Here is a 17,879-nt window from a genome sequence, read left to right on the forward strand (position 1 = left end):
ACCTCTAACCAGTAATGTGTAAAGGTCTCATATCCACAAGATTCTGCCAACAGTATTCATCTCTCTATTTTTACAAATATAATGGGCATAAAGTGATATCTATTCTTATATTTCTGTATTTGGCTTTCTGTATTTTAATAAGTTTGAGCATCTCTTTATATGCAGGGCTATGATGTGTAGATGTTGGCACAAAAGAGTGCTCAGCCAAGAATATGAGTGGGAGCTGAGATCCAGCCCATGGTCTGCATGCCCTGGCTTGGGACTACAGCCATCTAGAGGAGGGGCTGATTTTGGCTAATCCTCACCAAAGCAACATATAGGCTAGCACTGGTCTAGATCACTTACTTATTAGTCACTTAGGCTCCAAATTCTGGGAATTCCTTGCTCATATCTTTTCCCCCCATTTAAGTTGAAGGTTCTGTCTTTTCTTGTCATTCCTTGCATATCATAATCCCTGTGGGGATTCAGACATTGCACATTTCTTCTCTAATTCTGTCAACTGCCGAATTTGTCCATGACATTCTTCTTTCAAGAGGACTTGCTAATTTTGCCATAATAAAAAAATAATCAACATTTCTCCTCGTGTTTTTAATTGTGGGGTTTTTCTTAAATCCCAACCTTAATTCACAAGTATATTTTCCTGCATTATTTTGTATTAACTTTATAGTGTTACATTTCACATTTAGATGTTTAATACTCGTGATATCCATCTTTGACTATGATGTAAGGTAGTCATCTCATTTTATTTTTCTTCACATTCTAAGACCGTTTTCTCTACAACATTTGTTAAGTGGTCAGTTTTTCCCTACTAATTTATAGTGCTATCTTTATCATGTAATAAAGTGTCTCTGAGCTCTCTGTGTTGTTCCATTGGTCTATTTGTCCATATTCATACTACCACACTGTTTTACTACTTTAGTTCATATATGTCTTTATATACAAGGCTCCTTTTATGCTTTTTTTTCAAAATGGAAGATTTTCATGGATTATTTTCCTGTGCAAATTTTAGAATATGATATATAAAGTTCATCAAAATACCCAGTTAGAATTTTGACTAGCATTTTGTTGAATTTGAAGATTTGGGAAGAAATTAACCTTTTACATCCTAAAGTCCAAAAGAAGGGAGGGAATGTTTCATGACGACAGATTTGTTTTTGGGTTTTTATTTTTAACAGGTATATATATTTTCTCAAATGAAATTATGTACTTGTTGATAATACACATATCTTATAGTTTCCTAGCAATTGTGAATGTTATTTTATTTTTTAAGATTGAACTAATTTGTCATTAAAGAAAAATGCTATTAATTTTGGCATTTTATATTATATCTGGCAATCTCATAAAATTACCTTACAAATTCTAATACTTGTGATATTGATTCTATTGGCTGCTCTGGTAGATTATCATATTATCTGCAAAAGAAAGGACAGATTTATTTATTTTCTATAAATTCTTATATCTCTTATGTATGTATATATTTTTGAACTTTAGTTAGAATTTTTGTCCTATGTTCAGCAGTAGTACTGATAATGGGCATCCTTGCTTCAGTCCTAATCTTAAAGGGCAGGCAGCTATAAATTTGTTATTAAGTATAAATTCTACTATAATTTCTGGTATATAGCTTTTATCAAGCTCAGAAATGTGTTCTATTCCTAGTTTTTAAATTATAAGTAGATTTTTCACTTAAATGCTTTTTCTGACTTTATAAGAAAATGCTTTTTAATTCTATTTTGTATAACAGAAAAAATTCCATGTTTTTACCCTATTTTGTATAACAAAATACAAATGATGTTGTATACAAATGATGTTTGTATAACAAAATACAAAAAAACAAAATACTTTATGATGTTGAGCCATTCTTGTATTTCTGGCAAAAAACTCTACTTTCATGATGAAATTTTTGAAATATACTTTTGAATTTTCACGTCTATGCTTATAAATAAAATGTTCCAATGATTTTTTTTTCTTATATTGCCCTTATACCAATTAGCACTAGCATCACAGAACAAACTGGGAAATCTCTCTCTTTACATTCTTAAGAACACTAAAGCCATATGGGGTGGGTTCCTTTCTAGAGGGTGGACATAAATTCTGATCACCCTTTCAATTTTTTATTGCTTATTGGTTTATTCAAGCTTTCTATATTTTCCCATTAGACCTTTTGTATATTCATTTGTATTTTTGTAGAAATTTATCCATTAAGCTTGGGGATTTTATATATTAGTACCATCTTACAAACATAAGGATAAAAGGTCAGTAGGAGGTAAAGGGCCTAGAACTTTGATACTATTGTTGGACTATTGAATTAAGCAAACTTAGAGCATCCTACCTCTATATTTCATTTATCAGAGATAATAACTTATCTCTTTATGCCACTAAAATTTATTTATTTATATAGATCCTAGTACTCTTTTTCTTATTTTTAAAATCTGTTGTTCTAGTTATATCTTTCTTTCATCTTTCTTTTTTTTTTTTTTTTGTATCTTCTCTTTATTTCGATCAATTTTAACAGAAGCCTATCTTATTAATACTTCCAAAAAATAACATTTTGTCTTTGTTTTTCATCTACCTTTAACATTTGTTTCTGCCTTTATTTCAAATAGTTCCTTCTTATCTTCATTGGGTTTGTTCTATTGATCGTTGTCTAGTTTTGAGTTAAATGCTTAGCTTAAATTGGTTTTTTAAAGCTTTACTTATTTTCTGATAGATATATTTAAGTCTACAAATTGTCTACTAAGTACTATTTTAACTTTGCCTCACAAATATTGACAAATAAAGCATTTTCTTTCAGTTTAAGTACATTGTAATTTTCCATAAGATAATTTTTAACTCAAGGGTTTTATATTACTTGTATCTTAGTGTTCAGACATATGATGGTTTTTGCTTTCCTTTTTAAAATTTTCTAATTGCATTATATCATGACTCTATGACTCAAGCTGACAACCACCTCACCACCAGCGCGCACACACACACACACACACACACACACACACACACACACACACACTGAGCAGTGTATGACACACTTGGTCGCCCCCAGAGAGATCTGGAAGAAGGTTGGATTGCACTGTCCAAAGCATTACTATGTTGATAGTACATACTCAATAAATATCTATTAAATTAATGATTAAATGAACATAGTATATGTTGTAATTTGAGAGATTGGAGACTATTATGAACATATTTGCATGAGGTATTGCTAAGTAATTATGTTGATTTCTAAGCCACAGGAAAAAACCAGCATTATTACTTCATCATACCTCATAAAGGTCAGACTCCTCTAACAAAATGAATTATTAATTATTGACAAGATAATTATCTAGATTGGTACTATCTAAATCCTTTACTCTGCCATTTCTCTTCCGTTATTAACTTTACGCATACTCCTCCTTAGAACTTACGAGATGCTGCGTTTCAGTAACCTATGCTTGCTTGGTACATAGTTGGAGTTTAATAATTATTTGGAATTATTTATTGAATAAATGAGCATGTGACAAGAAATAAGAGTGACAGTGTTCAGTAATAAGCCAGCCACTTTAGCAGGTACTTATGTGCCCCACCCATATACCTTAGGCAGTATCTGTTTCTAAGCACATTGGCCCTACATATAGCCCACCATTGCCTGGTGACTTTCTCTGGCCACTAGATTCACTTTGCTTACACATAAGCCAGGCCAAAAGTTCCAGGAAATTTAATCTCCCTCATCCCGGGAGCAAATCTTAACAAATTATTTGAAAATTTGTGGATACAATTTATGAACAATATTCCAGCTTTTTTACCCCTTGGGTGGGCTAACTCTAAGGTGTGCATTCTGTACTGGGAAGAAAGGTATAGACTGGGAAGTTTTGTGAAGGCAGCACAGGTAGATAGTGACATCTTATCGATGTCTTGAAGAAATAAACCAGCTATCTTAAGAGGGGCATTTTCAACCATGCTAAATTGGCATGGAGATAGCATTCTCCATACCAAAAACAAACACCTATATGATTATGGGAGAAGTAGTAGAGAATGGAATTTAAGTGGACCAGTTCTGAAGCCAGTGAGCCTAACTCTGTCATTTACTAGCTGTGTGACCCTGGAAAAGTTATTTCATCTTTTCAAGCCTTACTTTTCTTATCTATAAAATGCATTTACCTTCTAAGGAAGTTATGAGGATTAGATGAGTTACTATGTGGAAAGCATGTAGAACCATCTGTGGGATCCAAGTATCTGAACACTCAATAAGATTATTTTTATTATGAAAGTAGTACCTGTTTTTTCCTTCTACTTCATTGTAATGGTTTAATGAACTTTTATTTTAAGAGCTAGAAAAGTACATGGGCTAATAGGCACGTGCCTGCAGCCTTCACAGGGGCTGTATGTAGCCTGGGTCCTCCCTCCAAAGGTTTGGTGAACACTGGAAAGAGGTGCCAATACAAATATATTTTCTTCAATCGCATTATAGCCCCCTTAGGTAATCGTGCGCATTTTTGTGGCTTCAGTTACCATACATAGTTTGACAACTTCCAATGTACAATTCTTCCCCTCCCTGAACTACAGACTTGTATATTTAACTATCAGTACTTACTAGATATCTCCTGACATCTCAAACTCAACAGATCCAAAGCCAAACTCATTACCACACTTTCAGACCTGGACTTTTCCTCTCATTTGCTCAATCTCAGATGTGAGGTAAGGACCAGGGTTTATTTAGTGGACTAATTGCGTGGGCTGGTACTTATTTCCTCATAAGTCTGCTACAAATTAGAAAGGATGACTTTGCAAAATAGAAAAGAGCCATTCTTCAGTCAAGAACAAATAAAATGCCACGCTTTCCATCTACAATATTCAATAGGCTAGTTTGAGAGAGTCCCTACTTAAAATTATGTCGCTATCCTCCTTCCCACCAAAGCCAGGAACCTGAGGGTCTTCTTAGATTTCTTTTCTTCCCTTACCATGCCATTATCCTCAGCCTTGCTTTTATAATGAATCACCTTGTTTTTGTGTTTTTATCTATAAAAAAAATCTTCAAATACAGGGTGAGTTTCTCTTTCCCTGCTTTAACTTCCCAGCTTCAGGTATTCTTTATTTCTGGCTTGGACTATTTCAACTGCTTCCAAGCCAGTCTTCACCTCTTGGCTTTGGCTCAAGTCCCTCCCCGATGTGATTGCCTGTGACCTACTTGGAATGCAAATCTGATCAAGTTTCTACCCCTGATCAACTAGCTTGAATAGTGCCTCACGGCCTACAGTGTAAGTTAAAGGTCCTGTATGACCCTGCCCTTACCACTCCAGCTTCTTTTACAGCCTGTTGACTTCACGCTTTCGGTTTCAATAATACTGAACCATTTTATGTATTTACCCTTTCAGGTCATAATGTTTAATGACTTTGTAATTTTGCTTGTGCCTGTAATGATCTTTTCTACATAACTCCTATTCTACCTTCAAGGATAATCTCAGGTAGCATCTCCCCAGGAAGCCCTTCCTGACTCATCAGGCTGGTCTAGGTGAGAGTTCCCTGGATGCCCAAGCATCCTGGTAGACATCTCATCCAGTTGTTGACTGCACTGTATTGACAAGATATACTCTCTCCCGCCAACTAGGTGGAAAATGTCACAAAGTCAGGGATTTCTGTCTCGTATCCCTAGCATTCTACTTGAATCATCCACAATAAACATTTAGTGAATAAAGCTGAGGAAAATGTGTACTGTTCAAGCTTAGGTGAATCAGAGGTCTTCAAGATTGGCTGTATATAGGAAACATCTAGGGATCTTTTAAAAATACAGATACTAATCACCCAGCCCAGTACATTTAAATCAGAAGTTCTGGGAGGGGGCCCTGGGCATATAAACATTTAAAACTCAAGTGATAATGTGCCGGTGAGGCTGGGAAGCAATTGGGTAGATGACAACTGGGCAAGGATTTGGTGGATGATATGCTAGGAACAGATGAAAGTGTTGATGGGAAAGGTACCTTTCATTCATGAAATTCTTTTGAGATAATTGCTGGAATTATGTTTAATATTGGTTCATTTCCTCAAGATATTTCCCGCACATTATATTGTTTTGTTTTGTTTTGCATGTAGGTAACTTAGTTGACCATCCAGGAAAGAGTACCCATCACAACTGTACATGTATTTGTTTAAAATAATGTAGGAAATGGCAGCAAGGAGAGGCAAGGGAGGTGTGGTTTTTACATGCTTTATACATTCATGTCAGTATATTAAGGAAAGTCTCAAATCGAAATACTTCCTGGTTCTCTTGAAATACCACATTTGTAATATTCAAACCTACTCTTGTCTCCTTCTGGTTTATGGTGATAATGACTGTGAGCAGTGGATTTCCTTTTCTTTTTTTAAAATAATATCTGTTTCTACTGTAACAGAGAGGCAGTGCCACATGTTGAAGCTTTTATAATTACTAGGACTTGGAATAGTTCTACATGGAATAAGCAAGGCCAGTTTGAGATATTAGCATTGTGGGAGGACTAAGTGACTCTAGTTTATAATTTTCCCATTAAGAGTGCTTTCGAAGGAAAGGAATAAGTTTTGAAAATCAACATAAAAACAGTGAAAAACAGAGAGAAGGAACTCCTTTTAAAATGATCATCTAAGTGTTGGGAGAAAAATACCCTAGAGTCTTGCAATCGCAAAACTAATATTCAAACTCGCAATCTGTTTGATTAAAAAAGTTTAATGAGCTATAAAATAAATACACTTCCATTAAATATTAAATAAATTATTTACAACTTGAAAAAAATACTTTTCTCTCCATGCATCTTTATGTACAGAAATAAGACTTAGCACAAAAAGTGACAATTGAAAGTTTTAAACCATCAAAACAAAAAGGTTCTGTTTTCTTATAATCCACTGAAAGAGGAAACAACTCATCACTCATGGTTGTGACTTGGCAGTAACTCTGATCTGATGCCCTGTTTAAAAATAAAATAAAGTGTTAGAAGCTCAATTCCAACATAAGTTTAAGAGAATGTCAAAGAATAATCAGGAATCAGAATTTCTGTAATTTTTTTCTCTAGGATGTCTTATGAAAAACGCTACAAGTTTTTCAGAGACAAACTATCACTTTGACCTGAATCCCTCTTTCACACCATCTTTGGTTACATGCCTAGGGAGGTAGAAGGCTGCATATGCTCAACCCTGTTTCATCAAATTCTTCTTAATAAAAAAGCAACAACAGTCATGATAGATGGTTTCCCCAACCAAATCTATGCAGTGGACATAATTAAAAACAAAGATTAAGTGACTCGGTGTATTTATGTTATACAGTTAATTTGGGATAATTAGTACCGAGGGCATAATAATAGTAGCTACCAGTTAATGGGCAGCCACTATGTGCCAGCACAGCATATTCCTTTTGCTAAAATTATCTGAGACCTACTCTGAGAAATCTCTATTGCATTAAGTAACCAAAAATCTACCCTTATTCATGTTGATCAGCTTAGCATCAGCACATGAAGCCCATACATTAATACATTTTGATGCAATAAGCACTGAGTATGGCATTGCATGGAGAATTACCCATGTCATGAGTATTCAAGCTACTTCTATAATAGGCTTAGAACCTAATACCTGCACTTAACCAATGCTAAATGTAGCGGTTCTCCAAGCATCTAGAGTGTTGATTAAAAATGGAAATACTGATTTAGTCGATTTAGGATTTGGCTTAGGAACATGCATATTTAATAAGCATCTCAAGTAATTCTTAAACACAGTGAAGGTAGACTATCAATGACTTAAGGATCTGGCATCTTTTCTGAATGTCTGAGGAAATGGCGTTCCTTCTTATGACCAACTTTAAGTGCGTCCTTGAGCTCCTTGCCTCCCTCTTCCTCTAGAAGTTTGTTTGCTTCATTTGCTGTTCACTTTGTTGTCAATTAACAATCCCTCTTCATATCTTCTTACCTTCTCCCTACAACAGGCTTAACTCACCCACTTTACAAAAAAATTAAAGATAAAAACTACAATATATACTTTAACCAAGCTTCCTAAAATTTGTACCCCATTCCCCCTTCCTACTTCCTTTCTTTAAAAGAATATTCAGTCTGCTATCTCCACCTCACATTTGCAGTGCAAGCATTCTGACTTTGGCTCTCCCCCATGTGAGCTCAACCTATCATGTCAACCTTATCTTCCCCCAAACCCATTGAACTAGGCCACTTTTCACAAGTTTCTAAAATGACCTAGTGCATTTCACAGTATTAATCTTCCTCTCTTTTCATAATTGCTTGTCCCCAAATCTTCAGTCTTTTGAGGCTCACTTCCAGTGCCACCCTATATACACATCCTTTCCTGTTGTCTAAATGCCTCCCCGTGGATTCTTTCTGTTCTTCACTGGAAACTCCTCATATTCTGTTGGTTCCTTTCTCATGACATATATTTTACTTCTAGTATTCTGGCTCCTTTCACTCTTTCCTATCTACTAAACACCAACTTCTCTGACAATAAGATCTGTGTCTCCCTCATCTTTATGTCCCTTATAATATAGTCCTTTCTTAATGTTAACCTCCATTTCATGCTCAAAGAATACACTTTCATGTAGCCAGTGTTCACACTGCGTCCATAATGAAGGACACTTACTTTCCTCATTTTGCTTGAGATAATAGATACTATATTTTTCAAAGTTATAGGATATGATCTAAAGATATATTTTAAAACACAAACCTGTAATATCTTCATTTATGCTATAGTATGTGCGTTTCCATTTTCTTGTCGAAGTTTCTTTCGTTCTTCAGCTTCTCCTTTATATTCCTTGACGTATCTTTTTCGAAGCCTTCAGAGAACAAAATATTCTACTGTCATCAAAGTTCTATTCATCCATATATTAACTGGGGTTTCAGGAATATAGGGAATTCCTTTTTGTGAGTCCTTATAGACCATTTACACAACATACTCTAAACCAAACCAAAACCCAAACCTAGCTATAAAATATTACCAATGTTTGTTTTAAGGGGATGTTTATATAAACATATTTCCAGAGTACTAAGATTTAAATAAATGTTCCTTGAGATGCAAACCTTCAGAAAGCATCAATATGTGTTCTTATTTTTCAAAATTTAGCACAGTTGCCATGCACAAATAGGAAGAAGATAGTACAGTTTTACCACAGAAGGACTTTATGTTTGAACAAACTAATTTAAATGATTAGAATTTTTCAAATCAGGCTTACAAAACAAGTTGGTTTTATTTATTTTTAAATATAACAAAAATACCCTTCTACTTTTATTTATTGCTACTTTCTATTAAAAAAATCTCAATGGTTTAAATATGTCTCGGTGTTACAGAAACAACTCTTTTTTGTAGGTCTTTCATCCATCTACTAAATGTTATTATTAAAATCATAAGAACTTTTTAAATGAAGTTTGGGAAAAATTTACTTCAATTATGGAAAAACAGCAATTTTGGCTTAGGTTAGTGTTTGTTATATGTTTCAAATACAAGGCGAATATGGGACAAAACAGGAAAAGTCACTGAGTAGTTTTAAGAGTGTCAACATGATAGTTTTTCCATGTTTTTCCAAAGGATTATTAAATATTTCAACTTGAATAATTACTGGTTTAAATAATTACTTCAAAGAAACTTTAACTGGCAATTTTTTCCCGTCTGTCCTTCCACGTCAAATAATAATGGTTTATCAGAGGGTATCTTTCCTAAACACATTTGCATTAATCTAGTAGCTTGGGGTACTAACAGATCAAAATAATTTCTAGAGTGTGCAAAACTAATTTAAACCACAGATCAAACTTTATATGCATCATAAAAGTTTTTTACATGCCATTTTATCATTATCTGATCTGCATTTAAAATAATAGTAAACAGTAGCAGAAGATAACCCCTTGTTTCCTGCATGGCAAGAGTGGAGATCACGTACACAATCCAGTTAAAGTAATTTACCTAAAATTAGAATAATGAGTCTATTGCTTTTCCCAAGCTCATGAGTCATTACAGAGCCATTCACACCCTCCCCCAACTTCCTTAATTCACTGACTTCTGTTTGACACACAATGCCATTTTGACAAACCCACCAGTGTCTACAAGCTGGAACAGTCTAGTTCTAACATTCATTGGTCATGAAGTGAAGTATGTGGCCTGTTATTGTGAGCACAGGGAAGATATTGGAGAGTGGAACAGTAATAGAATTGTCCCTGCTTCCTACGCCATACCATATGGAGGAAATTTTTTTTTTTTTTTTTATAATTGAGTTCCCATATTGCATTTGACGATAACAAAATAGGCAAATGCTCTAAGTAAATCAGTATCATGCTATGAAATTTCCTAAATAAGAACTTTGCATTCTAAAAGAAGATATATCTTTTGTTGGCTCTTGTTTTCAAGCTCTGTGATTTTTAGTACCAAAGCAGTATCTCTGACAACCTGCTATGAATGAGGCCTTAATTAGCTTCTGGGAGGCTTGCTTAAGCTTGATAGTCATAGAAGATACCACCACTTTGAGAAGTAGAAGTAGTCAGAGGTAGAGTAGAAATATGACATAAAGCAAAACCATTTCTTAAGTTCAAAAAATTTCTCGATTTTCTGAAAAAGGGCTTTACACATTAAATTTCAGTGGTGGCCAAAGTAATATAAATTTGGATCATATTCTGTGATATTTGTCAATGAAGTATAACGATATGACCAAAAATCATGTGCCACCAATAGAATAATTCACCTAAGATATGATAGTACATTGTGATAGAAATACTGAAAACAAATTAACCAAAATAATTAAACAAATTATTTTATGAGGAATTTTTAAGTTATGCCATACTTACAGGATTGTAATGACAATAGCAATCGCTGTGAAACCCACGACTGTGACAAAGGCAGCTATGACTGCTAACGCAATTTTTGATAAATCACTGTCAACCATGCTGTGAGTCTTCATGGACTTTTCCCCACACCGTTCACCAAAGTAATCCTGAGGACATCTGTAAACAACACACATTCCAAAATCAAAATAACTGAAAACATTCTGTATGTTTTAGGCTCACTTTCCAGATCATAACCATTTAATTCTAACATTAAAAAAAAAACTGTCATGCCATAGTTTTGCATTTCAAAAACATGAGACATAGAATGCATTTGAGCCAAAGATCTATTTGCATAAGAATAAATTGAGATTAGTTTGGGTGTGATACTCCAGGAAGACACACCTTTTCATTCTTGAGCTCCTTTTATGACCAACTGATGAGTTCAGTGACTTGTTATGCAGCTAATATAATAATACATTCCACTATCATTTCATGTACTAGCAGCTTTTGGGGGTAAAGAGGATAGAACAACATTATGTGAAAAGTTTCTTTAGGTCCTTTTTTAACTAGAGGTTTTATAAAATATGTATTGTAAAATGATGGTTTATACCAGGTGCCAGCAAACTACAGCCCTTGGGTCAAATCTGGCCATTTGCCAGGCTCTTTTTTTTTTTCTTTCTTACAGTGGGCAAGCCTAGAATGGTTTTTACATTTTTAAATGTTTACATTTTAATTGGTCATATTAGTACATACATAATCTTGACCCAGAAAGCCTAAAATATTTACTTTCTGTCCTTTAAGAAAAAAGGTTTGCAGAACTTTGTTTTTTATATTAGAAAAATAAATGGTTTTCTACAGCTAGGAATTTCAGACATGCTGTTAGAAATACAGAATTCTATATAATTTAGGAAAACTTACTTGCATGTTACTGTTTCCAGGTGCTCTATATATTTGCATTCTCCATTAATGCAGAAATTTTTAAATTCCGCGTCACATGGATTTTTCTTCTTTTTGTTTCTCCTATTTTTTCCATTTCTGCCTCTTTGTTTCTTTTTTTTGGGTTTATCAGAAGTTTGTTCAGTTTCTGTTTTGTTCTTCTTGGGTTTAACTACCTGTTCAACTAAAATTAAAAAATATATGTATTTATTGACAACAATCTCTCTTGATCTTGAATATCATTTTGGAGAAGAGGGAATTAATTCCCAGCAGTGAGAGCTCATATGACCATATTTGTTTCATTGTTTAACACAAGTCATATACAATAATTGGGCAAAGAGAGTATCTGTATTGTGTGGCACTTAAAAATCTGAATCCTTTGTTGTTTTATTAGCTTAGAAACATATTCTGAATTTATTTCCATCAGTATTATTATTGTTGTTGTTATTATTGATTATTTGAGTTACCTGTCTAAGAAAAATCCATGAAATATTTTATACATTTGTTGAATTAATTTATACCAAGTTCTTGGTAATGAGCATTTATTCAATTTAACCCAAATCACAGTTGAATGTGTTGTTATCCAGATGATACAAATAAGGACACTGAAGTTGAGTGAAGACAAGTAACTTGCCCTAGGATACACAACTAGAAAATGGCAGTGTTGGGATGTTAAACCCTGTTATTTCTTCACCACACAGTGTTTTCTCATGGAAAAGTTCAATGCCATTGATTAAAGTGGGACGTGGGTATATTTGTGGATTTTATTTACTCATATTGGTCTAGTGCTGACTATGATAATTGGGAATTAGTGTGTATTACCTGGGGGTGGAAAAAAACAGATATCTACATTAGAGTTAATCAACTTTCTCCCACTCCCATATTATAGCAGGTTATAATTAATCGATACCTTTCAGGGAATACATTTGTGTGATCAATCTATTTGAAAAAATAGGAGACAGATATCGTTGTACTTGATTTTTCAGAGATTCATCTTAACTCTTCAGATCCACAGAAACATTTGTTCAGTGTTACAGTTATGCAGAATAGAGTTTACCCACATGTTAAATATAGGAAGGAGGAGTTGCCATGCTAGAGCTGTGCATTTTGTTATACTAATCCCTGAATAGGTTTATCTGAACAAGTATTTAGCAAACAGCTCAGTGAAAAGAAGCAACTATGATAATGTCATTTATTCCATTAGTCATAATGGTCCTGCAGCACCCATTAAATAGAAAACATTAGAAACATAGGGAAGGATGTTCAAGATACAACCCTGTGATTAAGGAAACTGCAAATAAATATTATGAATATTTTAGCTGGTTATTATGACAACATTAACAATAGTCAAATTAGGGGCAATGTTTAATAGGGAGATAATGCAATTTTTATATTGAAACTTTCCTCTGGTGATAAAAAACAGCCATGAGTTAGAAAAAGTCTACTTATAGAAACATCTTAAATGGCTAGTACTGCACTTTATCAGACATGTTACAAATTTTAGACAGAGGCAAATAGTCACTATGCTGAAGTGCTGCAATAGACAGTAACTCCATGGGTTCTACAGCCTTTCAAGGGAGTTCAACCAACATTTTCACTCTTATCTCACAATGCATTGCAATTTAAAGCACTAGCCATTTTCACCACTAACAATTTATTTGGCCTTTTAACAGCTTGAAACACTTTTAAGAGAACAATTTAAAGAATCTGGATGGTCTAATATCATTCCTCCAAAAGTAAACATTATAATGGACCCTTTCCCCACTGTACGTAAAAGTGCAAGTTCCAAAGCAAGGGAGTAAAGTGGAGCATTCACTAGAAATTTTCCAACCAGTGACTATCTCTATGGTATCATCAGTTCTGCCTTTAACAGTTCTGGGAGCCAGACAGAGGTGGAGGAGTCAGGGAAACTAAGGTCAGGAGAGAAGGTGTCTTATATCCTGCTTCCATGGTGGATGCTCCTAGGATATTTAGATCTGATTTAGTGATGACCTCAACTGTCCTCAAACTCCAAAGTAATATGAAGGTACTGAGCAATACTTACCTCTTACTTTGGTACCCTCATTTTAAGCAGATTCTCCCTTTTAAAGATCAGATAACATCAAAAGAAAAGAAAACTATGGGTCACTATTATTGAAATGACAATTGGGATTTGGGGTTAAATTGAAAATTTAGCAAAATCCATGCATATCTGTCCTTTAATATTTCCAGAAAGCATTATTATTATTATTATTATTATTATTATTGTTATTATTACCAGTTTCTCAACACTTACTACTTAACGCTAAAGTCCAGTTGTTCTTGTCCCATTCCTTCCTTTTGTTCCCTTACTTGTGTTAGAGTGCAGTTATTTAGGGAAGAGTGGTAGTGGGGACTGGATACAGAAGTTGAGATACAGAGAAGATAGGACTGGTTGGTATCTATATCTGTCTCTCAGAATGGGGGTCATGTGGCACAGTGGGAAAGGGCATAGTATCTGGAATCAGACAGATAGGAGTTCTCCTTCTGGCTTATCTGCTTGCTAGCTGTGGAACCTTGGGCAGAACACTTAATCTTCTCAAGCCTCAGTTATCACATCTGTAAAATGATAATTCCTACTTGATAAAGTTGTTGTGAACATTAGACCTAGTAGACATAAACCATGCAGGCACATAGGATGTGCCCACATGAAGCTCTTTCGCTCTCAGTTTCTAGGTCACCTAGCAGAGTGTACAACAGATATACACACCAGAAAGCCACTAGAACGTGCCGGGAGTGGCTTTTCTTTTGAAGCAGCTTTGGTCATATAAACACATCAGATAAGCTACATTTTCACCTATTCTCTACTCACCTCTGACTGAATCATCTACGATATAGACTGATATTTGTGGTTCATTATCATACTCTTCTGCATAGTCATAGTCGATCCCTGAGGAAAGTTCTCTACCAGACGGAATCTCACTCACAGGGGAAATTTCACTTCCTGATGATATTTCACTTCTTGAGATAACCTCAAATCCATCGGCACTGTGGTCCCCAGAAAATGGTTCCCCTTTCGCAGAGTAGGTGTCATTGACGTCCAATCCAGAAGCATAACTGGCTATGGGAGAAAGAACAAAGGAAGAAAAGGTATAGTAGAGTGCTTTTCTCACCAGTCAGCTGCCCTTCAGGAGAAATGTTTATCTTCTGATATCAAAGTAGTTATTGCACATGTGCTATTGTTTGTGATTGAGTCACTTATGAAAGCAACTTTACGTTTTGCCAACAAGTAAACTCAGCTGTTCCAATTACAGAGCTTCTTTCATCAAGGTTTTCTTTTCCGTAGACAGTCTACATTAATTTCCATATCAAAAAAATACTGCCAAATAGGCAAATTAACCTAATATACATAATTACTTAACAGGTATTGTCTAAATATTCCCATCACTTCACATACCAAATGCATCTGTGTTTGCTAGAATGCCACCTGTCCCATTATATCGAGAACCATAGGCAGGTTCTAGATGTAATGGATAAATACCAGATTTTCTTAACACGTGCTCACATTTTTAAAAGACTATGTATACAAAATGTAAAAATTAATATAGGTGCTAATTGATAATAATGATTATTATTGTCATTGTTTCATTATTCTTCTTACACAGAGGGGGAAAAAACACCCTGGGAAATAGTTAAGATTTGGGACCCAGAATTTCAAGCCCCTGCTTTATTATCATTTAGGTCTCAATAAAACAGACTCAGACTAGTGCTTTTAACTTTTCCCTGGGAGGACAACAGGCCTTCTAGGAAGATAAAAACAAAATCAGTAGGCAGAGGAGATGGAGAATTTAGGCAGGAGGCAGCACTCCTGGGAAAAGGACTTGACGACTGAAAGCTGCAGAAATCACTTCACCTCTCTGGACCTCGGTTCCTGTATGCAAAGCGAAGGTTTGGATCACAGGATCTTTAAAGTCTCCTTCAGTTGGACTAAAGTAAAAGTACAGGGGTTCTCCGGGACCCTCTTCCTGGCCCGGAACGTCTGGGACACGTGCTTGCTTTTCTCTTTCTCCCAAGCAATAACCCCTAGGATGGGAGCTACCGTGAACACCTCCCGTGGGACAGAGTTGGGAACGCCGAAGGGCGACTATTTTTTTTTTTTTTTTTTTTTCAGAAGCAGCAAAATTCAAGAGGCGACCGCTTTTTCGGTGGGAGAAGCGCCCAGCAGCTCAGTGCGGGGATGTCCTCACCTGAGCCGAGGATCACGAGCGACAGCACCACCGGCGCAGGCGGCAGCAGCAGGGCTCTCATTGGTCCCTCGGCGCGGCGGCGTCGCGGTCTCTGGGGCAACCGAGACTGGAGCTGTGGGCTGAGAAGGCGGTGGTGGAAGAGCAGGGGCGCGGGGGGCCGTGAGCGGCTGTGCTCCGAGGCGCGCCGGGATCGGGCGCTCAGCGCAGCGGCGGGAGCTCGCCTGGGATCGCTGGGCTCCGACTCGGGCGCAGGCACAAGGCGTGCGAACATTCCGGGGGTGCGGTGCTCACCTGCCGCTTTATAGGGCGGGCGGGGACCGAGGGATTGCCCGTGACGTCACGGCCGCCGCTGTGGGTGGAGGCGGCCGCCGCCCCAGAAGAAGTTACTACCCCAAAACCACACACGGATGGCAGGCACCCCGCCTCCTTCTAGCGCAGAGAGCCACTGGCAGGAAATGGAAATTAAACCCCAAGCTGCAAGCCTAAAATATGCCAGATCCTAATCGAGGGTGGTAGTGGTGTTTAGGACTTAAGAATCTGACAAAGTCCCAATTTTTCAAAGTCCGTAAAAAACCTCCGTATATACTTTGGTTGATTTTAATATCATAACAAAGATTAACTAGAGAAGTTCCCCATTAAGATGTAAACGTACTTTAAAACCAAGAGTAACTTAATGATAGCCCAATGTCTTTAACAAGGATAAATGAAATTCATTAAATGACCAGAGAGCGCGCACCTCCGCGTGTGGAGCGGCTTTATTTATGATGGGCCTATGTCTCCACCAAGGGCTCTTTCCCACCTGCTACTGTGAAGTGGCCAGAATTTCAAACCACCTCCCTTCCCATTTTTTTTTCTTTTGGTGGCCCAGGGCCCTCATCAAAATTAATACTTATTTATTATCGCCAAACTATACACTTAAAATATCACGCCCTCTCACTCAGTAACCTTGCTGGGTATCATCTTAACCTATTTTACAAGAAGGACACATGGCAACTTTTACAAAGCAAGGAGAAATTTACACAGCTGGTCATGGCAGAAGCCAGATGGATTTAATTCAAGTTAATCTGACTCTAAAATCTCTTTCTACTCTTATAAAGAAGTTAGACTAAACTGATCTTTGAAAAGAGAGTTTCTGAGAACACTTAGCATAAAGGAATAATTTCTGCTGGTAGCATATTGGCATTTGGATGAAGGGTGGTGCCCAAGATTGTTCCTTTCAAAACTGGAGATAAAGGGCCAGCCTTAAAGGCCCATTTTGAGCCTAGTCGGGCATTTAATCATGACAAGTAGATAAAATGAAGAGGAGGGAGCTGCTGAATTTAACTAACATTGATGTAGAAACAACACCAGAATTGGATTGTTCTTGACTTGAAGAAGAGAAAAGAGGCAAAAGCATTGTTCTAAGTGTTGCCTTGTCCTGAAGATATGTATCTCTTCCTTGGTTATTCCAGTAAAGCAGCTTTTCTAGCAACGTGGGTCCCAGTGCATATGTCCTAATTCTGGGAAACTTTTTTAAAGCTACTTACTTTTTAACGGCATGTCATAGTGAGTAGGCTAAATAATATCAGACATTGAATTTAGTAGGATGAAATACGCAGTCATGACTCATGCCATCTCTCCTGTTCAACATTTGTTAAGAGCATATTTTGTGTAATCCACTTTTTTTCTTTTTCTTTTTTTAATGTGGGATGGGGGCAGTAAAGAGGGAGATTAAATGATGACCACCTCCCTGCTGTGCAGGAGTTCAATGTAATGTGGGTAAGCTACATAGAAAAGTAATTCTGTTGTATCAGATGATAAGGATTCAGAATGCCATGGAAAACAAGGATGCAGTTCTATTTTGCCTGTTCATATCATGGAAAGCTTTGTGGAAAGATGAGAGGACACTCACTGATTTTTCCCAGCAGAAAATGTAAATGGCAAGAATACCTGATGACAAGGTGTGACCAAGAATGAAGAAAGTAAGACTGGAAAGATGACACTGCCCGTTCGAGGG

At 36.3% G+C, this 17,879-nt stretch overlaps 1 protein-coding gene across 1 annotated transcript; it reads right to left on the bottom strand.

Annotated features, from left to right (window-relative positions):
• Positions 1-6,733: 6,733 nt before the first annotated feature.
• On the bottom strand, positions 6,734-16,174 carry AREG (amphiregulin). Its single transcript, XM_019720013.2, has 6 exons — positions 15,884-16,174; positions 14,509-14,757; positions 11,661-11,862; positions 10,764-10,919; positions 8,659-8,767; positions 6,734-6,908 (listed from the first exon to the last, which is right to left on the bottom strand). The coding sequence occupies exons 1-5, from the start codon at positions 16,152-16,154 to the stop codon at positions 8,674-8,676; spliced, it is 972 nt and encodes a 323-aa protein (XP_019575572.2). The 5' UTR covers positions 16,155-16,174; the 3' UTR covers positions 6,734-6,908; positions 8,659-8,673.
• Between the last annotated feature and the right edge of the window lie 1,705 nt (positions 16,175-17,879).

This window comes from Rhinolophus sinicus, linkage group LG02 (genome assembly GCF_036562045.2).
Source record: "Rhinolophus sinicus isolate RSC01 linkage group LG02, ASM3656204v1, whole genome shotgun sequence".
In the NCBI taxonomy this organism is placed as follows: Eukaryota; Metazoa; Chordata; class Mammalia; order Chiroptera; family Rhinolophidae; genus Rhinolophus; species Rhinolophus sinicus.